Source organism: Ostrea edulis, chromosome 10 (genome assembly GCF_947568905.1).
Source record: "Ostrea edulis chromosome 10, xbOstEdul1.1, whole genome shotgun sequence".
Classification (NCBI taxonomy): Eukaryota; Metazoa; Mollusca; class Bivalvia; order Ostreida; family Ostreidae; genus Ostrea; species Ostrea edulis.
Window position 1 is genome coordinate 48,243,702 of NC_079173.1, and position 27,642 is coordinate 48,271,343.

Genomic DNA, 27,642 nt, shown 5'->3' on the forward strand with positions numbered 1-27,642 from the left:
TCAATACATGTATTTAATAACTGCCAAACATCTCTAGCGCCATCAATACATGTATTTAATAACTGTCAAACACCAGCGCCATCAATACATGTATTTAATAACTGCCAAACATCTCTAGCGCCATCAATACATGTATTTAATAACTGCCAAACATCTCTAGCGCCATCAATACATGTATTTAATAACTGTCAAACATCTCTAGCGCCATCAATACATGTATTTAATAACTGCCAAACATCTCTAGCGCCATCAATACATGTATTTAATAACTGCCAAACATCTCTAGCGCCATCAATACATGTATTTAATAACTGTCAAACATCTCTAGCGCCATCAATACATGTATTTAGTAACTGTCAAACATCTCTAGCGCCATCAATACATGTATTTAATATACTGTCAAACATCTCTAGCGCCATCAATACATGTATTTAATAACTGTCAAACATCTCTAGCGCCATCAATACATGTATTTAATAACTGCCGAACATCTCTAGCGCCATCAATACATGTATTTAATAACTGTCAAACATCTCTAGCGCCATCAATACATGTATTTAATAACTGCCAAACATCTATAGCGCCATCAATACATGTATTTAATAATTGTCAAACACCAGCGCCATCAATACATGTATTTAATAACTGCCAAACATCTCTAGCGCCATCAATACATGTATTTAATAACTGACAAACACCAGCGCCATCAATACATGTATTTAATAACTGCCAAACATCTCTAGCGCCATCAATACATGTATTTAATAACTGCCAAACACCAGCGCCATCAATACATGTATTTAATAACTGCCAAACATCTCTAACGCCATCAATACATGTATTTAATAACTGCCAAACATCTCTAGCGCCATCAATACATGTATTTAATAACTGCCAAACATCTCTAACGCCATCAATACATGTATTTAATAACTGTCAAACATCTCTAGCGCCATCAATACATGTATTTAATAACTGTCAAACATCTCTAGCGCCATCAATACATGTATTTAATAACTGTCAAACATCTCTAGCGCCATCAATACATGTATTTAATAACTGCCAAACATCTCTAGCGCCATCAATACATATATTTAATAACTGTGAAACACCAGCGCCATCAATACATGTATTTAATAACTGCCAAACATCTCTAGCGCCATCAATACATGTATTTAATAACTGTCAAACATCTCTAGCGCCATCAATACATGTATTTAGTAACTGTCAAACATCTCTAGCGCCATCAATACATGTATTTAATAACTGTCAAACATCTCTAGCGCCATCAATACATGTATTTAATAACTGTCAAACATCTCTAGCGCCATCAATACATGTATTTAATAACTGCCAAACATCTATAGCACCATCAATACATGTATTTAATAATTGTCAAACACCAGCGCCATCAATACATGTATTTAATAACTGCCAAACATCTCTAGCGCCATCAATACATGTATTTAATAATTGTCAAACACCAGCGCCATCAATACATGTATTTAATAACTGCCAAACATCTCTAGCGCCATCAATACATGTATTTAATAACTGTCAAACATCTCTAGCGCCATCAATACATGTATTTAATAACTGTCAAACATCTCTAGCGCCATCAATACATGTATTTAATAACTGCCAAACATCTCTAGCGCCATCAATACATGTATCTAATAACTGCCAAACATCTCTAGCGCCATCAATACATGTATTTAATAACTGCCAAACATCTCTAGCGCCATCAATACATGTATTTAATAACTGCCAAACATCTCTAGCGCCATCAATACATGTATTTAATAACTGTCAAACATCTCTAGCGCCATCAATACATGTATTTAATAACTGCCAAACATCTCTAGCGCCATCAATACATGTATTTAATAACTGTCAAACATCTCTAGCGCCATCAATACATGTATTTAATAACTGCCAAACATCTCTAGCGCCATCAATACATGTATTTAATAACTGTCAAACATCTCTAGCGCCATCAATACATGTATTTAATAACTGCCAAACATCTCTAGCGCCATCAATACATGTATTTAATAACTGCCAAACATCTCTAGCGCCATCAATACATGTATTTAATAACTGCCAAACACCAGCGCCATCAATACATGTATTTAATAACTGCCAAACATCTCTAACGCCATCAATACATGTATTTAATAACTGCCAAACATCTCTAGCGCCATCAATACATGTATTTAATAACTGCCAAACATCTCTAACGCCATCAATACATGTATTTAATAACTGTCAAACATCTCTAGCGCCATCAATACATGTATTTAATAACTGTCAAACATCTCTAGCGCCATCAATACATGTATTTAATAACTGTCAAACATCTCTAGCGCCATCAATACATGTATTTAATAACTGCCAAACATCTCTAGCGCCATCAATACATGTATTTAATAACTGTGAAACACCAGCGCCATCAATACATGTATTTAATAACTGCCAAACATCTCTAGCGCCATCAATACATGTATTTAATAACTGTCAAACATCTCTAGCGCCATCAATACATGTATTTAGTAACTGTCAAACATCTCTAGCGCCATCAATACATGTATTTAATAACTGTCAAACATCTCTAGCGCCATCAATACATGTATTTAATAACTGTCAAACATCTCTAGCGCCATCAATACATGTATTTAATAACTGCCAAACATCTATAGCACCATCAATACATGTATTTAATAATTGTCAAACACCAGCGCCATCAATACATGTATTTAATAACTGCCAAACATCTCTAGCGCCATCAATACATGTATTTAATAATTGTCAAACACCAGCGCCATCAATACATGTATTTAATAACTGTCAAACATCTCTAGCGCCATCAATACATGTATTTAATAACTGTCAAACATCTCTAGCGCCATCAATACATGTATTTAGTAACTGTCAAACATCTCTAGCGCCATCAATACATGTATTTAATAACTGCCAAACATCTCTAGCGCCATCAATACATGTATTTAATAACTGCCAAACATCTCTAGCGCCATCAATACATGTATTTAATAACTGCCAAACATCTCTAGCGCCATCAATACATGTATTTAATAACTGTCAAACATCTCTAGCGCCATCAATACATGTATTTAATAACTGCCAAACATCTCTAGCGCCATCAATACATGTATTTAATAACTGCCAAACATCTCTAGCGCCATCAATACATGTATTTAATAACTGCCAAACATCTCTAGCGCCATCAATACATGTATTTAATAACTGCCAAACATCTCTAGCGCCATCAATACATGTATTTAATAACTGTCAAACATCTCTAGCGCCATCAATACCTGTATTTAATAACTGTCAAACATCTCTAACGCCATCAATACATGTATTTAATAACTGTCAAACATCTCTAGCGCCATCAATACATGTATTTAATAACTGCCAAACATCTCTAGCGCTATCAATACATGTATTTAATAACTGCCAAACATCTCTAGCGCCATCAATACATGTATTTAATAACTGACAAACACCAGCGCCATCAATACATGTATTTAATAACTGACAAACATCTATAGCGCCATCAATACATGTATTTAATAACTGCCAAACATCTATAGCGCCATCAATACATGTATTTAATAACTGCCAAACATCTCTAGCGCCATCAATACATGTATTTAATATACTGTCAAACATCTCTAGCGCCATCAATACATGTATTTAATAACTGCCAAACATCTCTAGCGCCATCAATACATGTATTTAATAACTGCCAAACATCTCTAGCGCCATCAATACATTTATTTAATAACTGACAAACACCAGCGCCATCAATACATGTATTCAATAACTGCCAAACATCTCTAGCGCCATCAATACATGTATTTAATAACTGTCAAACATCTCTAGCGCCATCAATACATGTATTTAATAACTGCCAAACATCTCTAGCGCCATCAATACATGTATTTAATAACTGCCAAACATCTCTAAGTCATTATACAAATGTTGGGGGACTGCATGTTTTCCTAAACCTTTGTGATATAATGCTGCATTAATTATAAATCACAATTTTTGCCATTCCTTTGTAGCTGCGCCTAGGTTTTTGTACAGAATTCAGATGAATTGTAACTTAGACTCGCGTACCCTATTGACGTAAATTTCTACCTAAACTTAATTCATTATGCAGTAAACTGATAAATACGATTATTTAAATCAAATTGCATTCTGAAAATGTTAGTATGGTAGACTGAAAAATAAAACGGGCAATCGTGCTAAATAAGTGTTAATATGATAAATTCGTTACTTATTTCTTTCCAATAACAACACAATGCGTATGTACTAAGGTCATGATTTAGATATTACACTGTGCTTCTCATAATTACACGTATAACGCAGAATGAGAACTGGTAACTAATTAAAAATTTAGACCAGACCGAGATTTGCCCGGGGCCCCCGTACTTCTACAGGAGGTGTTCTATCAACTTCAGCCATTCACTACACTGTACTTGTATCCAAAGTTTTAGTTGACCTATTCGCTGTCACTCTAATCTCTATATACTAAAACCTGATTTTGCAATGAAATAAAAGAGCTAATTTAAAGATTAATCCCCTAGCGCCCCCCCCCCCTCCCAGCTCTGGGATAAATGATGCAAAATCCTGCCTTCTCAGCATTTCCTAACACTTCTCTTCAACTTTTAAATTGTCTATTTCTTGAAAAAAAAATATGTTGTGTACTTTTTAAGAATTCTTGTATCTGAATTACACGATATATACCAGTGTTGACAAATTTGAATGATATTTTGATGGTCACTTTTATCTTAAAACATTACAAGAGGCCACTTGAGAGCCATTCTACACAAAACCGTACTCATACAATGCTGATTTTGGTTTTTTTTTGGGGGGGGGTGAATCCCAGCACTATTCAAATTTTAATTACGCCTATCTTTAATCCTTTAAATTTTCTGTTCTACAGTATTTTTTATAAACTCCTTTGCCTTCTAGTAGATATTGTTTTGGGTTCGCAAAAAAGGGGAGGGGGCTCCTTGGACCCCACCCCCTCCCCCCTTCTGGATCAGGCCTTGCAAAGGTGTTCACTCTGGCGAAGTATTCCATGCGTTAGTTCCGTTCGTCAGGAATCTGATTAAAATAACATCTTTGATCCTCTCCGTTATTGTTATGTCGCTACTGTAATAAGATCTTTGATCCGCTCCGTTATTGTTATGTCGCTACTTGTGTAGCGACATAACAATAACAGAGCGGATCAAAGATTTTATTTTAATCAGATTGGTTCGTCAGTGGCGGATTTAGAGGGAGGGAGCACCCCCCCCCCCCCCCTCTACAAAAGAAATAATGTGAGTAATCTCCGGATTTGTCACCAAAAATGGCTTCTACTTGAATTTCACTTGTGCCCCCCCCACCCCCCCCCAACTTTTCGGAAATCCTGGATCCGCCACTGATTATATAGTGTCTGTGTAACATTGCCAATGTTTTTGCCTTTGGTATTTTTACCAACTGTAATGACAGCTATTTCTCCATTCATTAAATATGATGCAGAGGTGAACAATGTGGATATGATTTTTTTTTTAAATATAGTAGGTCTGTTTTAACGGCTAGGAATCCCGGGGAAAAAAATGTAGAATGTAGATATCAAAAAAAAAAATTACATTTTTGATTTGTGACTATATGAATGGCAGCGCTTCACGCCAGTCTGCTTGTTGTGTAGCGCTAACACTTCTTCGTGGAGTACACGGTAGAGGGAATCTTCACAGCTCATACTCTCGTGTATTAGCTAAAATGAAATTTATTTCTTAAATATCCATATAAAAAGATTAATTGAAAAATAATTACCAAAAGCTTAATTTTCGTAATACGAACCTTCTGATGAGTTCTGGTTCTGTGTAGAAAGAATAAATGTGTTTCAATTTCTTTTTATTATTGTTTTAGCTGCAATTCACGCGGTCTGATGGATTATGTTGAGACTTGGAGATCTATTACGATGCTGATCCACTTGACGATTGAAAAAAAATACGCCTAAAGAATCCATGCAATATTATAATATTATGTTATTTCCAACCACTCACATAATGTGTACTCCGCGCACAATGATGGGCTTAACCGTGTCGTGTTAATGTTAGTGTCCCTCAGCTGTAGGGTCATTAATCTGACGGGAGGGGGGGGGGGGTCCACTCCTCCATAAAAATGAAAAAAAAGAAAGAAAAGAAATGTATTTAAAAGTATATACGCATTGGAAATAACACCTATCGTTCAAATGTAGGCAAAACAGTTTCCATATACAAACTTTCATTTCGTGAAATGTCATCATAGCCCCCACCCACCCCCCACTTTCTTTAATCAGAATGCGTCATTCGAATTTAATCTCATAGAGCTTCAGAACTGTGTGTTGAATTAAGGTAGTTCATTACCTTGAAATTTTATTTAATGGCTCGTTAAAACACCTCTTATGAAGTCTGATTTCACCATTGAAAGAATGACACAAGCTCTCAATTATTTTATATGAATTTTTTTGTGATTTTTCCCAGAATGATAAAAAAGGTGTATCACTTTTTCAATGGTGAAATCATACTTCATAAGCGGTGTTTTAACAACCCATTATATAAAAAAAAAATGGGTAATGAGCTACTTAAAAAACTCTCAGCGAATTAATGGATCTCGAATATGCATCATTTTAACTATACCGAAATCAAAGTGTGTGTAGCTTGCATGGTTTACCAATGCCTAAAGCTTTCGGGTAAGCCAATAAACAATGGAACGTTTGTATCCGATTCCGGTGTGTATCCGAATCCGGTGTGCATTCGGATCAGGTCTGACTCATGTTTACTTTCACAGTAAATGAAAATAAATAAGTTTTAACTAGTCTCTGTAGACTTACAAAGATAACTCTCTTCTCCCGACAGTAGGGCAAAACCCTAACCTTAACCCTAACGCAGCAGTGATTTGTTAAGTCTCCCGACAGTAGAGCAAAACCCAAGTTGATGTAACCCTAACGCAGCAGTGGTTTGTTAAGTCTCCCGACAGTAGGGCAAAACCCAAGTTGATGTAACCCTAACGCAGCAGTGATTTGTTAAGTCTCCCGACAGTAGAGCAAAACCCAAGTTGATGTAACCCTAACGCAGCAGTGGTTTGTTAAGTCTCCCGACAGTAGAGCAAAACCCAAGTTGATGTAACCCTAACGCAGCAGTGGTTTGTTAAGTCTCCCGACAGTAGAGCAAAACCCAAGTTGATGTAACCCTAACGCAGCAGTGGTTTGTTAAGTCTCCCGACAGTAGGGCAAAACCCAAGTTGATGTAACCCTAACGTAGCAGTGATTTGTTAAGTATGTTATAAATCTCTGCACACTTACATGGCTCACTTCATCCGACAGTAGAACAGAAACTTGTTATTGAGCTACAGTGTTCTAAACACAACACCTTTCATACAAAACAAATTAACATAATTCAGTCTTGAAGTAGCATAACACATACACTGTCATGTATCTTTATTCAGATTGTCATTTGAAATGCGTCATCTATTTCACAAATATCATATGAATCTGTATTTGCTGGTAGTCACCGGATTAAACACACACGCATTCCATATCTTCTCCATCTCAAAAGGCATTACTACAGAACCTCTCGATAGGATTTCAGTAAAACAAATCCCACTCAATTACACGGTTGTACCGGGCCCCAAACAATCTGACACGATACCATAGAACCAGAATATCAATCTTTATATTCCCTGATTTAATGATTTCTGAATAATGTCACACGATACCATAGAACCAGAAGATAAATTTGTATTTATGAATAATGTTTCCCTGTTTGAATAATTTCCGAATAATTTCACTACAATCTACCTGATATCTTATCACATACAATTTACATCAGAGATCAAAACTCAATCACAAAGTCTAATCACCCGTTTTCGTTTTTTGCTAACACATTCCTGGATTTAGAAGTCATAACCACTACATCTGAGTGTCTCCATGGTGATTCTCAGTCAATACAGTTCTGTACATAGTTTACTGACAAAAATAAAAACCAACCTCTTCTGCAGATATTGCAGAGGGAAACAATTTATTTCTATCAATCATTGCAGAGACTACCCTCGAGCTGATTAATATATCAAAATATCCTTTATCAAAAATCACAGCAAGAAATTATAATTAGATAGTTCAAATTGTGTCCATTACCTTAGAACACTGCAGGAAATATTCGTGAACTAATTACTATAATTAATATATCCTTTATCAATAGAACATTGCAGGAAATACCACTGTAAAATCAAATGTTTCAAATTGTTTCTGGTGTCATAAAACACTGCCAGAAATATCACTCAACTATAAAATGTTTGAGAATGTTTTCATCATAAAAAAAACCCAAAACCCTGCAGTGTTACATTTCATGATTTTGACAATGCCGACTTCACCATTACAAACACTCCACAATTTGCACAGGTATATTGACAACGGCACAGAGTGTTTGAAGAATAATCGTTTGTTTAGAAGCGTGTATTGTATTGGCCCCTTTTACAATCTGACATTTTGTGTGTGTGTCTGACATTGTGTGTGTTTCTGATATTTTGTGTGCGGGTCTGATATTTTGTGTGCGGGTCTGATATTTTGTGTATGTGCCTGATATTTTGAGTGTGTTTCTGATATTTTGTGTGGGTCTATAATAATTGGTCCCTTTCACAATCTGATATTTTGAGTGTGGGTCTGATATTTTGAGTGTGGGTCTGATATTTTATATGCGGGTCTGATATTTTATATGCGGGTCTGATATTTTGAGTGTGTATCTGATATTTTGTGTGTGTTTCTGATATTTTGTGTGTGTATCTGATATTTTGAGTGTCTGATATTTTGTGTGTGTGTCTGATATTTTGTGTGAGTCTATAATAATTGGTCCCTTTCACAATCTGATATTTTGAGTATGTGTCTGATATTTTATGGGTGTGTCTGATATTTTATGGGTGTGTCTGACATTTTATATGCGGGTCTGATATTTTGAGTGTGTGTCTGATATTTTGTGTGTGTGTCTGATATTCTGAGTGTCTGATATTTTGTGTGGGTCTATAATAATTGGTCCCTTTCACAATCTGATATTTTGTGTGTATCTGATATTTTGTGTGTGTGTCTGATATTTTATGGGTGTGTCTGATATTTTGTGTGGGTCTATAATAATTGGTCCCTTTCACAATCTGATATTTTGTCCTTATCCGATTCTGCTCATTTCGATGCATACTTCTTCTTTCCTTCTTCGTTGATTTCACAAACATGCTGAAAGAAAAACCACATGGAGAAATTATAAATTAAGGGGAGATTAAGTGATTAAAGGTAGTATATCCCCCGTGTCCTGTTAATCCACATTGATATAAGTTATTTAGCTGACAACTACTCTATCTCTCTCTTTGTCTCTCTCAGCGATTATGCAGGTATATTAAATATAACAAGATGTGTTTGTGAAACGCAAATGCCCCCGATAATGGCCAATTCCGAAGATGGCCAAGGTCACAAGGGCAAATATCTTGGTACCAGTTGAAAGATCTTGTCAAAAGAAATGATCATGTACAATATGAAAGCTCTAATATTTACCATTTAGAAGTTATGACCAATGTAAAAAAAAAATTACAAGTAGGTCAAATGTCAAGGTCAAAAGGTTCAATACCCACGGAAAGGTATTGTCACAAGGAATACTCATGTGAAATATCAAAGCTCTATCACTTATTGTTCAAAAGTTATTAGCAAGGTTAAAGTTTTCAAAAAGTAGGTCAAATTCCAAAGTCAAGGTCATGGGGTCAAAAATGTTGGTACCCACGGAAAGATATTGTCACAAGGAATACTCATGTGAAATATCAAAGCTCTATCACTTACTGTTCAAAAGTTATCAGCAAGGTTAAAGTTTTCAAAATGTAGGTCAAACTCCAAGGTCAAGGTCACGGGGTCAAAAATGTTGGTACCCACGGAAAGGCCTTGTCACAAGGAATACTCATGTAAAATATCAAAGTTCTATCACTTACTGTTCAAAGGTTATCAGCAAGGTTAAAGTTTTCAAAAAGTAGATCAAACTTCAAGGTCATGGGGTCAAAAATGTTGGTACTCACGGAAAGGTCTTGTCACAAGGAATACTCATAGGAAATATCAAAGCTCTATCACTTACTGTTCAAAAGTTATCAGCAAGGTTAAAGTTTTCAAAATGTAGGTCAAACTCCAAGGTCAAGGTCACGGGGTCAAAAATGTTGGTACCCACGGAAAGGCCTTGTCACAAGGAATACTCATGTGAAATATCAAAGTTCTATCACTTACTGTTCAAAGGTTATCAGCAAGGTTAAAGTTTTCAAAAAGTAGGTCAGACTTCAAGGTCACGGGGTCAAAAATGTTGGTACCCACGGAAAGGTCTTGTCACAAGGAATACTCATGTGAAATATCAAAGCTCTATCACTTACTGTTCAAAAGTTTTTAGCAAGGTCAAAGTTTCAGACAGAATGACAGACAGGACAAAAATAATATGCCCCCCGATCTTCGATCTCGGGGACATAAAAATATGCAAACAGCAGGTTGTGTTTGTGTAACAGTATGTCCCCAGTGACAACAAAGAATGAAATGAGTGTTATATCTACACCGTGTGCACAGTAGGTGAAAGCTCTGCCTTAGATTGTTCAGAAGGTACATGTTTAGCTTAGATTAAAAGTAGCTCAAAATCAAAGTCACAGGATCAACATTGTCACAAGGAATGTACATATGAAATAAGATTACTATACAAAAGTTACAGTACAGGCCACGGGTATGCCCCGAAAAACACAGAGCCCCATGGACCATACATCCACCCTAGAGGGCCCCGTGGACCATACGTCCACCCTAGGAAAACTCAGTGCCTTTGAAGTTGTGATTTGTGCACCTGCCTTGAATCCGAAAGCCCCTCACATGACACAGTGTGTCCATGGAGTGTCATGGTGTGTTTTCACGGTGTCACATGTAGGATAACATTTCATTCATATTAAGTGCAGAATATTTTTCTTACATTTATAATAAAATATTGATTATTTAAACTATCAAAATCTATATTCCATGGGTACCGGTAATTTTGACTTGTTTAAAGGAGGTAGTGTCATTGTCAAATTATTATTTTCTAGATTTTTAAATCATTTGTAACTCTGGAGTAATTCTTATATCAATTATCGTTGTTATTGTTATGCCTTTTGATCCTCGATCTATGGTATAAGAATTGTCGAAAATATTTTACAGCAAGAAAGCAATGATTAACAATGTTTGATGACAGAAATAATTCAATCTAGAGATTTTTTACCCAAATTTGCAAACTTCAAACAAAATATTCCAGACCACCCCCCCCCCCCCCCCCCAGCCACACACACACACCCTACACACATCCCCTAGCCACACACACACACACACCCTACACACACACTAAGACATGGTTGTTGCTGTTGATTTAACAGTGTATTAAAACATCAAACAATTCCTTACATATCTCTCTCTCCATTACAGTCAACTCTCGATAAACCGCCACCTTTTGTTCTTATGAAATTATGGCATTATAACGAATTTGGCGATGAATTGAATTATTGCCATCTTGAAGAGATAGAGTTACCGTTCTTTTATATGTAAGAGTTATCTTTCCTCTATTTACAATACTTATGTAAGTGAGCGATCCTTTGCTGCTAAGATGTCGCCCACCGTCCTTCTTTTTACATAGCCTTTTCCCATAAAACAGAAAAATGATTTGCAATATCCTGATGGGTACATTTTTGATGATGTCCTTGGTACGTAATGATTTCCTTTTTCTCATCGAAATTTAACAGGACCGACCTCTTTTGTGGCGAAGCCATAGCTAAATTGAAATGTGTTTTTATGATGTATAAACAACTTGACTACAGTTCATCTCGAGTATTTTTCTTGTTTATTCAATACAACAATTACTGGGATCCTTCTGTCCAGGTGTACGCCGGAGATTGATAATGACCATTTTCTGCTTCACTGACCACGTCACCCATGGCGGTTTATCGAGATAATTAACACGTTGAAATAGACTTTTGTAATGAAAACACTGTGGGAAATGGCGATAGCGAATTTGGCGTTTTAACGAGAGTTTTAAGTAACAGGAAAAATGTTCCTAGAAAAATGCGGCGTTATAACGAAAATGGCGATGAATTGAGTGGCGATAATTCGAGAGTTACCTGTACATAAAGAAATACTCACATTAAAACATCACACAATTCCTTACATCTCTCTCTCTCTCCATTACATAAAGAAATACTCACATTAAAACATCAAACAATTCATTACATCTCTCTCTCCATTACATAAAGAAATACTCACATTAAAACATCAAACAATTCATTACATATCTCTCTCCATTACATAAAGAAATACTCCATTAAAACATCAAACAATTCCTTACATATTTCTCTCTCTCCATTACATAAAGAAATACTCACATTAAAACATCACACAATTCCTTACATATCTCTCTCCATTACATAAAGAAATACTCACATTAAAACATCACACAATTCATTACATATCTCTCTCTCTCCATTACATAAAGAAATACTCACATTAAAACATCAAACAATTCCTTACATCTCTCTCTCCATTACATAAAGAAATACTCATGTTAAAACATCAAACAATTCCTTACATCTCTCTCTCTCTCCATTACATAAAGAAATACTCACATTAAAACATCAAACAATTCCTTACATATCTCTCGCTCTCCATTACATAAAGAAATACTCACATTAAAACATCAAACAATTCCTTACATCTCTCTCTCTCCATTACATAAAGAAATACTCACATTAAAACATCAAACAATTCCTTACATCTCTCTCTCTCCATTACATAAAGAAATACTCACATTAAAACATCAAACAATTTCTTACATATCTCTCTCTCCATTACATAAAGAAATACTCACATTAAAACATCACACAATTCCTTACATCTCTCTCTCCATTACATAAAGAAATACTCCATTAAAACATCAAACAATTCCTTACATATTTCTCTCTCTCCATTACATAAAGAAATACTCACATTAAAACATCAAACAATTCATTACATATCTCTCTCTCCATTACATAAAGAAATACTCCATTAAAACATCAAACAATTCCTTACATCTCTCTCTCCATTACATAAAGAAATACTCACATTAAAACATCACACAATTCCTTACATATCTCTCTCTCCATTACATAAAGAAATACTCACATTAAAACATCACACAATTCCTTACATATCTCTCTCCATTACATAAAGAAATACTCACATTAAAACATCACACAATTCCTTACATATCTCTCTCTCCATTACATAAAGAAATACTCACATTAAAACATCACACAATTCCTTACATCTCTCTCTCCATTACATAAAGAAATACTCCATTAAAACATCAACAATTCATTACATATCTCTCTCCATTACATAAAGAAATACTCATGTTAAAACATCAAACAATTCCTTACATCTCTCTCTCTCTCCATTACATAAAGAAATACTCACATTAAAACATCAAACAATTCCTTACATCTCTCTCTCTCCATTACATAAAGAAATACTCACATTAAAACATCAAACAATTCCTTACATCTCTCTCTCTCCATTACATAAAGAAATACTCACATTAAAACATCAAACAATTCATTACATCTCTCTCTCTCTTCATTACATAAAGAAATACTCACATTAAAACATCACACAATTCCTTACATCTCTCTCTCTCTTCATTACATAAAGAAATACTCACATTAAAACATCAAACAATTCCTTACATATTTCTCTCTCTCCATTACATAAAGAAATACTCACATTAAAACATCACACAATTCCTTACATCTCTCTCTCTCCATTACATAAAGAAATACTCCATTAAAACATCACACAATTCCTTACATATTTCTCTCTCTCCATTACATAAAGAAATACATTAAAACATCACACAATTCCTTACATATCTCTCTCTCCATTACATAAAGAAATACTCACATTAAAACATCACACAATTCCTTACATATTTCTCTCTCTCCATTACATAAAGAAATACATTAAAACATCACACAATTCTTTACATATCTCTCTCTCCATTACATAAAGAAATACTCACATTAAAACATCAAACAATTCCTTACATCTCTCTCTCTCCATTACATAAAGAAATACTCACATTAAAACATCACACAATTCCTTACATCTCTCTCTCTCCATTACATAAAGAAATACTCACATTAAAACATCAAACAATTCCTTACATATCTCTCTCTCCATTACATAAAGAAATACTCACATTTAGATCTCTGAAATATTCATTGTAATCCAATGCGTAGCCAACAATGAAAATGTCTGGAATCTCAAAACCCGTGTCTGTAGAGAAAATAATTCTAAATCTCAAAATTCGTGTCTGTAGAGAAAATAATTCTAAATCTCAAAACCCGTGTCTGTAGAGAAAAAAATTCTAAATATCAAAATTCGTGTCTGTAGAGAAAAAATTCTAAATCTCAAAACCCATGTCTGTAGAGAAAATAATTCTAAATCTCAAAACCCATGTCTGTAGAAAAAAATTCTATATCTCAAAACCCCTGTCTGTATAGAGAGAAAAATTCTAAATCTCAAAACCCATGTCTGTAAAAAAAAAATAATTCTAAATACATCACATATCATAGTTTTATCTTCTATAAAAAGCAGATTTTCAAATTTTGATTTTATTTATAGAAAAATTAGTATTTGAAGTTGTGAAGGAAATCACATGACATCTTTATAGTCATATGACTTCATCATGTGACAGTTTACTTACAGTCAGGTTTATAACCAGAACTTCTAGTTGTTCTCTTCACCAGCATACTACAATGAAAACAAACAGCTGATAATTCATACTGTAATTAAAACAAACAGCTGATAATTCATACTGTAATTAAAACAAACAGCTGATAATTCATACTGTAATTAAAACAAACAGCTGATAATTCATACTGTAATTAAAACAAACAGCTGATAATTCATACTGTAATTAAAACAAACAGCTGACAATTCATACTGTAATTAAAACAAACAGCTGATAATTCATACTGTAATTAAAACAGCTGATAATTCATACTGTAATTAAAACAAACAGCTGATAATTCAGACTGTAATTAAAACAAACAGTTGATAATTCAGACTGTAATTAAAACAAACAGCTGATAATTCAGACTGTAATTAAAACAAACAGCTGATAATTCATACTGTAATTAAAACAAACAGCTGACAATTCATACTGTAATTAAAACAAACAGCTGACAATTCATACTGTAATTAAAACAAACAGCTGATAATTCATACTGTAATTAAAACAAACAGCTGACAATTCATACTGTAATTAAAACAAACAGCTGACAATTCATACTGTAATTAAAACAAACAGCTGACAATTCATACTGTAATTAAAACAAACAGCTGATAATTCATACTGTAATTAAAACAAACAGCTGACAATTCATACTGTAATTAAAACAAACAGCTGATAATTCATTTATGTTGGGTTCTTAATTGCCTCCTTTATGTGACCATCCATGTCTGTCCGTCTGTCTGTTCGTTTACCTCTCCCAAGTGCCTTACATGTTTATGTGACCATCCATGTCTGTCTGTCCATCCGTTCGTTTACCTCTCCAAAGTGCCTTACATGTTTACAAATACCCCCCTCTAGGTGACCAACATTTACAAATACAGAAACTCAAATTTTAAAGCCTTTCATTAACTGACTGTAAGTTATTCATTGTGGATGGGTTTGTTATGTTCATCAATACATTTACATTCTATTGAATACATGCATGAAAATAAAATATGAGTAATAATAATATATTTGATACAGTTACTGTACTGTGAATTAATTTCACAATATACAATACATTTCATAATGTATGTGATAAACATGTAAGTATGAAATTGGGGGGGGGGGGGGGGGCAGTAAATTTCACTGTATGGGCCAGTCAATTCAGACAGTTCACTGGTCCTACTGGCCAGCAAGTTGTAAATGTTTTTTTGAAGACTGTGGGACCGAGAAAGAAAGGAATTCGAGATATCAGTGTTCGAGATATCAGTGTTTGAGATATCGGTATTTGAGATGTCGGTATTCGAGATATCGGTGTTCGAGATATCGGTGTTCGAGACACAGAAGTTCAACTCTGTGTATCAGTACTGATGAACTCAATGAATTACATTAGTTCTGATACATATGTCTGATAAGATCTGCATGTACAAAACTGAACATGTCATCCTTAATAAAATAATACTCTCTGATTGAAACAATCCATTCAGCAGTGCACCTAGCAGTGAGTGCATTCAGTAGTGCACCTAGCAGTGAATGCATTCAGCAGTGCACCTAGCAGTGAGTGCATTCACTAGTGCACCTAGCAGTGAGTGCATTCAGCAGTGCACCTAGCAGTGAGAGCATTCACTAGTGCACCTAGCAGTGAGTGTATTCAGTAGTGCACCTAGCAGCGAGTGCATTCAGTAGTGCACCTAGCAGTGAGAGCATTCAGTAGTGCACCTATCAGTGAGAGCATTCACTAGTGCACCTAGCATTGAGTGCATTCAGTAGTGCACCTAGTAGTGAGAGCATTCAGTACTGCACCTAGCAGTGAGTGCACCTAGCAGTGAGAGCATTCACTAGTGCACCTAGCAGTGAGAGCATTCACTAGTGCACCTAGAAGTGAGTGCATTCAGTAGTGCACCTAGCAGTGAGAGCATTCACTAGTGCACCTAGCAGTGAGTGCATTCAGTAGTGCACCTAGCAGTGAGTGCATTCACTAGTGCACCTAGCAGTGAGAGCATTCACTAGTGCACCTAGCAGTGAGAGCATTCACTAGTGCACCTAGCAGTGAGTGCATTCAGTAGTGCACCTAGCAATGAGTGCATTCACTAGTGCACCTAGCAGTGAGTGCATTCACTAGTGCACCTAGCAGGGAGTGCATTCAGTAGTGCACCTAGCAGTGAGTGCAGATCCTGAATCTCCATGAGCTCTGATGAAGACTTTACTATCATGCTGTCGTTTCTGCTGAATGAACTACAGAAATAATTTACAGCGCATACTTGTTAGACATTACATACGTTAATTCAATCATCTGAGAATTTCCCCTCATTTAATTCTTTAAGTGTCTGTTGAGTCAGATGCCCTGGTGAAATTTTAAATATTCCCGAGGACTCCATAAAGCATCTGTTGACTTGTCTAACTTGTAATTACTAACTCTGGTGTAAGTATTTCAGATGCATAATTATCTCGATACAATTAGCTTTGAGACCTAACCATTTTGATACAGTTTGCTTTGACACCTAACCATTTTGACACAGTTTGCTGTGACACCTAACCATTTTGACACATTTTGCTTTGACACCTAACCATTTTGACACAATTTGCTTTGACATCTAACCATTTTGACACAATTTGCTTTGACACCTAACCATTTTGACACAATTTGCTTTGACACCTAACCATTTTGACACAATTTGCTTTGACACCTAACCATTTTGACACAATTTGCTTTGATACTTAGCCATTTTGACACAATTTGCTTTGACACCTAACCATTTTGACACAATTTGCTTTGACACTTAACCATTTTGACACAATTTGCTTTGACATCTAACCATTTTGACACAATTTGCTTTGACACCTAACCATTTTGACACATTTTGCTTTGACACCTAACCATTTTGACACAATTTGCTTTGACACTTAACCATTTTGACACAATTTGCTTTGACACCTAACCATTTTGACACAATTTGCTTTGACACCTAACCATTTTGACACAATTTGCTTTGACACCTAACCATTTTGACACATTTTGCTTTGACACCTAACCATTTTGACACAATTTGCTTTGACATCTAACCATTTTGACACAATTTGCTTTGACACCTAACCATTTTGACACAATTTGCTTTGACACCTAACCATTTTGACACAATTTGCTTTGACACCTAACCATTTTGACACAATTTGCTTTGATACTTAGCCATTTTGACACAATTTGCTTTGACACCTAACCATTTTGACACACTTTGCTTAGACAATCATTCATAACTGCTCGTATGCTACTAGTTTGACACAGATATTTATAATGTAATGTTCCTGTTTCGATACAATTCCTTATGCTACACACCTCCGTTGACATAATTAGTTACAATACCTACCTATTTTAATACAATTAGTTATGATACACTTGTTTATATATAAGCATGATAAATGAATCCTTTTTATCTATCAAATGTAATTGTTTTGATGTTATATAGCTATGCTATGTAACTCTTTTGATACGATATAATATTTATTATGTAACTAGCTAAGATATAATTATGAAACACACCTGGCTACTTTGATATGTGACTGGTTTGATGTAACAAACTACCATACACATCTGTTTTGATATGTAACTGATTTGATTTAACTAGTCATGATACACACCTGGCTACTTTGATACACTTTAGTTTCACACTCTCTAGTCATGATACACACCTGGCTACTTTAGTTTCACACTCTCTAGTCATGATACACACCTGGCTACTTTAGTTTCACACTCTCTAGTCATGATACACACCTGGCTACTTTGATTTCACACTCTCTAGTCATGATACACACCTGGCTACTTTAGTTTCACACTCTATAGTCATGATACACACCTGGCTACTTTAGTTTCACACTCTCTAGTCATGATACACACCTGGCTACTTTAGTTTCACACTCTCTAGTCATGATACACACCTGGCTACTTTAGTTCCACACTCTCTAGTCATGATACACACCTGGCTACTTTGATACACTTTAGTTTCACACTCTCTAGTCATGATACACACCTGGCTACTTTGATTTCACACTCTCTAGGCATGATACACACCTGGCTACTTTGATTTCACACTCTCTAGTCATGATACACACCTGGCTACTTTGATACACTTTGGTTTCACACTCTCTAGTCATGATACACACCTGGCTACTTTAGTTTCACACTCTCTAGTCACGATACACACCTGGCTACTTTGATACACTTTGGTTTCACACTCTCTAGTCATGATACACACCTGGCTACTTTGATTGCACACTCTCTAGTCATGATACACACCTGGCTACTTTGGTACACTTTAGTTTCACACTCTCTAGTCATGATACACACCTGGCTACTTTGATACACTTTGGTTTCACGCTCTCTAGTATTCCTAGAAGTTTCTGCATGGTTTTCCCCGTGTCGATGATGTCCTCCACAATCAATACATTCTGGAACAGTAACATTACAAAAATTTAGTATATTACTATAACATAGTAAATTGTATTGTACTTTAAGCAGAGTATCACAATATCAGGTACTAAGCTCTGGAAATCAGAGGAACATTGAACCATATCATCTAAGTATTTTATCATACATTAAATATAAAATATGATCTGTGGTTTTTACATTAATTTCACTATACATAAAAATCATGACTTCTATCAATTGTCTCTACTGAGTGAAGGTTGACTTACGACAGATAAGTCATGGTATAATAATGGCCGATTGTAATATTGTTAGCAATGTCAAACTGAATGGTGGATTGTAATATTGTTAGCAATGTCAAACTGAATGGTGGATTGTAATATTGTTAGCAATGTCAAACTGAATGGTGGATTGTAATATTGTTAGCAATGTCAAACTGAATGGTGGATTGTAATATTGTTAGCAATGTCAAACTGAATGGTGGATTGTAATATTGTTAGCAATGTCAAACTGAATGGTGGATTGTGATGTTATCAAATGTCATAATAACCAGTGGAATGCAATAATGTTACCAAAGTCATATTGACCAGTCACGTCAACTATTGTGGCATGGAGCAGAGTTATATTAACCAGTCACATTGACTATTGTAGTATTGAGCAGAGTTATATTGACCAGTCATGTCGACTATTGTAGTATTGAGCAGAGTCATATTGACCAGTCATGTCGACTATTGTGGTATTGAGCAGAGTTATATTGACCAGTCATGTTGACTATTGTAGTATTGAGCAGAGTCATATTGACCAGTCACATTGACTATTGTGGTATGGAGCAAAGTTATATTGACCAGTCATGTTGACTATTGTGGCATGGAGCAGAGTTATATTAAACGTACCTTTCCCTGGAGATTTTTCAGATTGTCTCCGCCAATAACTTCAATCTGACCTGACGATTTGTCATCCTACAAATAAGACAAGCAAAAATCTGTGTCAAGTGAATGTTTGTTCATTTATACATTTGTATTATCATGATTATATTACTCCAGTAAGTAGATCCCAAGAGTCAGATCACGTCGAGTTGACAGATCATCAGATCACACCAGACAATCACATCGAGTCGACAGGGGCAGATCATCAGACGATCACGTCGAGTCGACAGATCATCAGATCACACCAGACGCAAAGCGTTCCTCTGATGATCCGCATCTGTCAACGAGATGTAGCAATAATGAATTTATTTCATCCCACATCAGACATTTGATAATCACATGAGGCCCTGCAATTTTTTATATTACTGGGTTTCTGTCTGGAGGGTGTATTAGTTTGGCAACTGTGACGTCAGTTAAAGAATTACATGATGGCCCGAAATTGTCAATATACCATCTCCGTTCAGAGAGTTTTACAACTGTGACACCACTGACAAATCATAAGACGCCCCAAAAAATTCAATGTATCGTCTCCATGCAAGGGCATAGTATAAGCTACGTACATGATGTATGTCGGCATTCAGCTTCAACAAACATGGTTTGGTTAGTTAATGTTTTTGTTTATATTTTTAACTGTGATGTTTTGATATTGTGGTTGTACGATTTTCAATGTTATACATATATATGAAATTCAATATAATGACTTAACAATATTTAATTATCAAATATGGTACCGGAATCTTTTAAACAAATTTTCTAAAGGTCTTCAGCGGGATAAATTCGTTACACAGTCAGTTTGGGACATAATGTGTAACAAATGACTCTGATTAACCTTTGACCTTTACTGGAAATAAACAGCAAAACAAAAAGTATACTGCAAATTTCCAGGAACTTATTTCACTATATTGGTAAGGTGGAGAGGTATCATGAGTCTTTTTATAGCAGAGGAAAAGCATGGTGCTAGTTAATAACACTCCTCCAACCCCCCCCCCCCACCCCACCCCACCCCCCAACAAAGAGAATGCAGGTATTTAATACACACAGTGCAGAAAGAAAGTTGTCTAATCACTAGGCAATAAATAAAACAACCTGCATTATAGAATTTGGCATTGTGATGGTTGATAACACTCTTCCAACCCCCCAACCCCCAACCCTCCAAATAAGATGCAGGAATTTAATACACATAGTGCTGAGATGCCCCAGATTACATAAAATTTTGACTATCATCCCCCCCATACAGAACACTCTGATTATCACACACCACTACAGTACACCTTGACTATCACACACCACTACAGTACACTCTGACTATCTCACACCATTACAGTACACCCTGACTATCTCACACCACTACAGTACACCCTGACTATCACACACCACTACAGTACACCCTGACTATCTCACACCATTACAGTACACCCTGACTATCTCACACCACTACAGTACACCCTGACTATCACACACCATTACAGTACACCCTGACTATCACACACCACTACAGTACACCCTGACTATCTCACACCACTACAGTACACCCTGACTATCTCACACCACTACAGTACACCCTGACTATCTCACAACACTACAGTACACTCTGACTATCTCACAACACTACAGTACACTCTGACTATCTCACACCACTACAGTACACCCTGACTATCTCACAACACTACAGTACACTCTGACTATCACACACCATTACAGTACACTCTGACTATCTCACACCACTACAGTACACCCTGACTATCTCACACCACTACAGGACACTCTGCCTATCTCACACCACTACAGGACACTCTGACTATCACACACCATTACAGTACACCCTGACTATCTCACACCACTATATTACACCCTGAATATCTCACACCACTACAGGACACTCTGACTATCTCACACCACTACAGTACACCCTGACTATCTCACAACACTACAGTACACTCTGACTATCTCACAACACTACAGTACACTCTGACTATCACATACCACTACAGAACACTCTATCACACACCTCTACAGTACACTCTGACTATCACACACCATTACAGGACACTCTGACTATCACACACCATTACAGTACACCCTGACTATCTCACACCATTACAGGACACTCTGACTATCACACACCACTACAGTACACCCTGACTATCTCACAACACTACAGTACACTCTGACTATCTCACAACACTACAGAACACTCTGACTATCACACACCACTACAGAACACTCTATCACACACCACTACAGGACACTCTGACTATCACACACCATTACAGTACACCCTGACTATCTCACACCACTACAGTACACCCTGACTATCTCACAACACTACAGTACACCCTGACTATCTCGAAACACTACAGTACACCCTGACTATCTCACATTACTACAGTACACTCTGACTATCTCACATCATTACAGTACACCCTGACTATCTCACATCAATACAGTACACCCTGAATATCTCACACCACTACAGGACACTCTGACTATCTCACACCATTACAGTACACCCTGACTATCTCACACCACTACAATACACCTTAAATATCTCACACCACTACAGGACACTCTGACTATCTCACACCACTACAGTACACCCTGACTATCTCACAACACTACAGTACACTCTGACTATCTCACAACACTACAGTACACTCTGACTATCACACACCACTACAGAACACTCTGACTATCACACACCACTACAGTACACCCTGAATATCTCACACCATTACAGTACACTCTGACTATCACACACCACTACAGAACACTCTGACTATCACACACCACTACAGAACACTCTGACTATCACACACCACTACAGAACACTCTGACTATCACACACCACTACAGAACACTCTGACTATCACACACCACTACAGAACACTCTGACTATCACACACCACTACAGAACACTCTATCACACACCACTACAGAACACTCTGACTATCACACACCACTACAGGACACTCTGACTATCACACACCACTACAGTACACCCTGACTATCTCACAACACTACAGTACACTCTGACTATCACACACCACTACAGGACACTCTGACTATCACACACCACTACAGAACACTCTGACTATCACACACCACTACAGAACACCCTGACTATCACACACCACTACAGGACACTCTGACTATCACACACCACTACAGTACACCCTGACTATCTCACAACACTACAGTACACTCTGACTATCACACACCACTACAGGACACTCCGACTATCACACACCACTACAGAACACTCTGACTATCACACACCACTACAGAACACTCTGACTATCACACACCACTACAGTACACTCTATCACACACCATTACAGTACACCCTGACTATCTCACACCACTACAGTACACCCTGACTATCACACACCACTACAGTACACCCTGACTATCTCAAACCATTACAGTACACCCTGACTATCTCACACCACTACAGTACACCCTGACTATCACACACCATTACAGTACACCCTGACTATCACACACCACTACAGTACACCCTGACTATCTCACACCACTACAGTACACCCTGACTATCTCACACCACTACAGTACACCCTGACTATCTCACACCACTACAGTACACCCTGACTATCTCACAACACTACAGTACACTCTGACTATCTCACAACACTACAGTACACTCTGACTATCTCACACCACTACAGTACACCCTGACTATCTCACAACACTACAGTACACTCTGACTATCACACACCATTACAGTACACTCTGACTATCTCACACCACTACAGTACACCCTGACTATCTCACACCACTACAGGACACTCTGACTATCTCACACCACTACAGGACACTCTGACTATCACACACCATTACAGTACACCCTGACTATCTCACACCACTACAGTACACCCTGACTATCTCACACCACTACAGTACACCCTGACTATCTCACAACACTACAGTACACTCTGACTATCTCACAACACTACAGTACACTCTGACTATCTCACACCACTACAGTACACCCTGACTATCTCACAACACTACAGTACACTCTGACTATCACACACCATTACAGTACACTCTGACTATCTCACACCACTACAGTACACCCTGACTATCTCACACCACTACAGGACACTCTGACTATCTCACACCACTACAGGACACTCTGACTATCACACACCATTACAGTACACCCTGACTATCTCACACCACTACAGTACACCCTGAATATCTCACACCACTACAGGACACTCTGACTATCTCACACCACTACAGTACACCCTGACTATCTCACAACACTACAGTACACTCTGACTATCTCACAACACTACAGAACACTCTGACTATCACATACCACTACAGAACACTCTATCACACACCTCTACAGTACACTCTGACTATCACACACCATTACAGGACACTCTGACTATCACACACCATTACAGTACACCCTGACTATCTCACACCATTACAGGACACTCTGACTATCACACACCACTACAGTACACTCTGACTACCTCACACCATTACAGTACACCCTGACTATCTCACACCACTACAGTACACCCTGACTATCACACACCACTACAGTACACCCTGACTATCTCACACCATTACAGTACACCCTGACTATCTCACACCACTACAGTACACCCTGACTATCACACACCATTACAGTACACCCTGACTATCACACACCATTACAGTACACCCTGACTATCTCACACCACTACAGTACACCCTGACTATCACACACCATTACAGTACACCCTGACTATCACACACCATTACAGTACACCCTGACTATCTCACACCACTACAGTACACCCTGACTATCTCACACCACTACAGTACACCCTGACTATCTCACACCACTACAGTACACCCTGACTATCTCACAACACTACAGAACACTCTGACTATCACACACCACTACAGTACACCCTGAATATCTCACACCATTACAGTACACTCTGACTATCACACACCACTACAGAACACTCTGACTATCACACACCACTACAGAACACTCTGACTATCACACACCACTACAGAACACTCTGACTATCACACACCACTACAGAACACTCTGACTATCACACACCACTACAGAACACTCTATCACACACCACTACAGAACACTCTGACTATCACACACCACTACAGGACACTCTGACTATCACACACCACTACAGTACACCCTGACTATCTCACAACACTACAGTACACTCTGACTATCACACACCACTACAGGACACTCTGACTATCACACACCACTACAGAACACTCTGACTATCACACACCACTACAGAACACCCTGACTATCACACACCACTACAGGACACTCTGACTATCACACACCACTACAGTACACCCTGACTATCTCACAACACTACAGTACACTCTGACTATCACACACCACTACAGGACACTCTGACTATCACACACCACTACAGAACACTCTGACTATCACACACCACTACAGAACACTCTGACTATCACACACCACTACAGTACACTCTATCACACACCACTACAGGACACTCTGACTATCTCACACCACTACAGTACACCCTGACTATCTCACAACACTACAGTACACTCTGACTATCTCACAACACTACAGTACACTCTGACTATCACATACCACTACAGAACACTCTATCACACACCTCTACAGTACACTCTGACTATCACACACCATTACAGGACACTCTGACTATCACACACCATTACAGTACACCCTGACTATCTCACACCACTACAGTACACCCTGACTATCTCACAACACTACAGTACACCCTGACTATCTCGAAACACTACAGTACACCCTGACTATCTCACATTACTACAGTACACTCTGACTATCTCACATCATTACAGTACACCCTGACTATCTCACATCAATACAGTACACCCTGAATATCTCACACCACTACAGGACACTCTGACTATCTCACACCATTACAGTACACCCTGACTATCTCACACCACTACAATACACCTTAAATATCTCACACCACTACAGGACACTCTGACTATCTCACACCACTACAGTACACCCTGACTATCTCACAACACTACAGTACACTCTGACTATCTCACAACACTACAGTACACTCTGACTATCACACACCACTACAGAACACTCTGACTATCACACACCACTACAGTACACCCTGAATATCTCACACCATTACAGTACACTCTGACTATCACACACCACTACAGAACACTCTGACTATCACACACCACTACAGAACACTCTGACTATCACACACCACTACAGAACACTCTGACTATCACACACCACTACAGAACACTCTGACTATCACACACCACTACAGGACACTCTGACTATCACACACCACTACAGGACACTCTGACTATCACACACCACTACAGTACACCCTGACTATCTCACAACACTACAGTACACTCTGACTATCACACACCACTACAGGACACTCCGACTATCACACACCACTACAGAACACTCTGACTATCACACACCACTACAGAACACTCTGACTATCACACACCACTACAGTACACTCTATCACACACCATTACAGTACACCCTGACTATCTCACACCACTACAGTACACCCTGACTATCACACACCACTACAGTACACCCTGACTATCTCACACCACTACAGTACACCCTGACTATCTCACACCACTACAGTACACCCTGACTATCACACACCATTACAGTACACCCTGACTATCACACACCACTACAGTACACCCTGACTATCTCACACCACTACAGTACACCCTGACTATCTCACACCACTACAGTACACCCTGACTATCTCACACCACTACAGTACACCCTGACTATCTCACAACACTACAGTACACTCTGACTATCTCACAACACTACAGTACACTCTGACTATCTCACACCACTACAGTACACCCTGACTATCTCACAACACTACAGTACACTCTGACTATCACACACCATTACAGTACACTCTGACTATCTCACACCACTACAGTACACCCTGACTATCTCACACCACTACAGGACACTCTGACTATCTCACACCACTACAGAACACCCTGACTATCTCACAACACTACAGTACACTCTGACTATCACACACCATTACAGTACACTCTGACTATCTCACACCACTACAGTACACCCTGACTATCTCACACCACTACAGGACACTCTGACTATCTCACACCACTACAGGACACTCTGACTATCACACACCATTACAGTACACCCTGACTATCTCACACCACTACAGTACACCCTGAATATCTCACACCACTACAGGACACTCTGACTATCTCACACCACTACAGTACACCCTGACTATCTCACAACACTACAGTACACTCTGACTATCTCACAACACTACAGTACACTCTGACTATCACACACCACTACAGGACACTCTGACTATCACACACCACTACAGAACACTCTGACTATCACACACCACTACAGTACACT

The 27,642-nt window shown here is 37.6% G+C and overlaps 1 protein-coding gene across 2 annotated transcripts in view; it reads right to left on the minus strand.

The window, feature by feature from the left end:
• Positions 1-7,460: 7,460 nt before the first annotated feature.
• Positions 7,461-27,642, minus strand: part of LOC125666261 (hypoxanthine-guanine phosphoribosyltransferase-like) — a 107,125-nt gene continuing 86,943 nt past the window's right edge. For both annotated transcript variants that reach the window (XM_048899466.2, XM_056151605.1), the window contains 5 exons: positions 20,139-20,204; positions 19,168-19,268; positions 14,814-14,860; positions 14,307-14,383; positions 7,461-9,277 (listed from right to left, as the gene is read on the minus strand). In XM_048899466.2, coding sequence (XP_048755423.1) covers positions 9,227-9,277; positions 14,307-14,383; positions 14,814-14,860; positions 19,168-19,268; positions 20,139-20,204 — 342 coding nt within the window. In that variant the 3' untranslated portion in view covers positions 7,461-9,226. The remainder of the gene's footprint in view (positions 9,278-14,306; positions 14,384-14,813; positions 14,861-19,167; positions 19,269-20,138; positions 20,205-27,642) is intronic.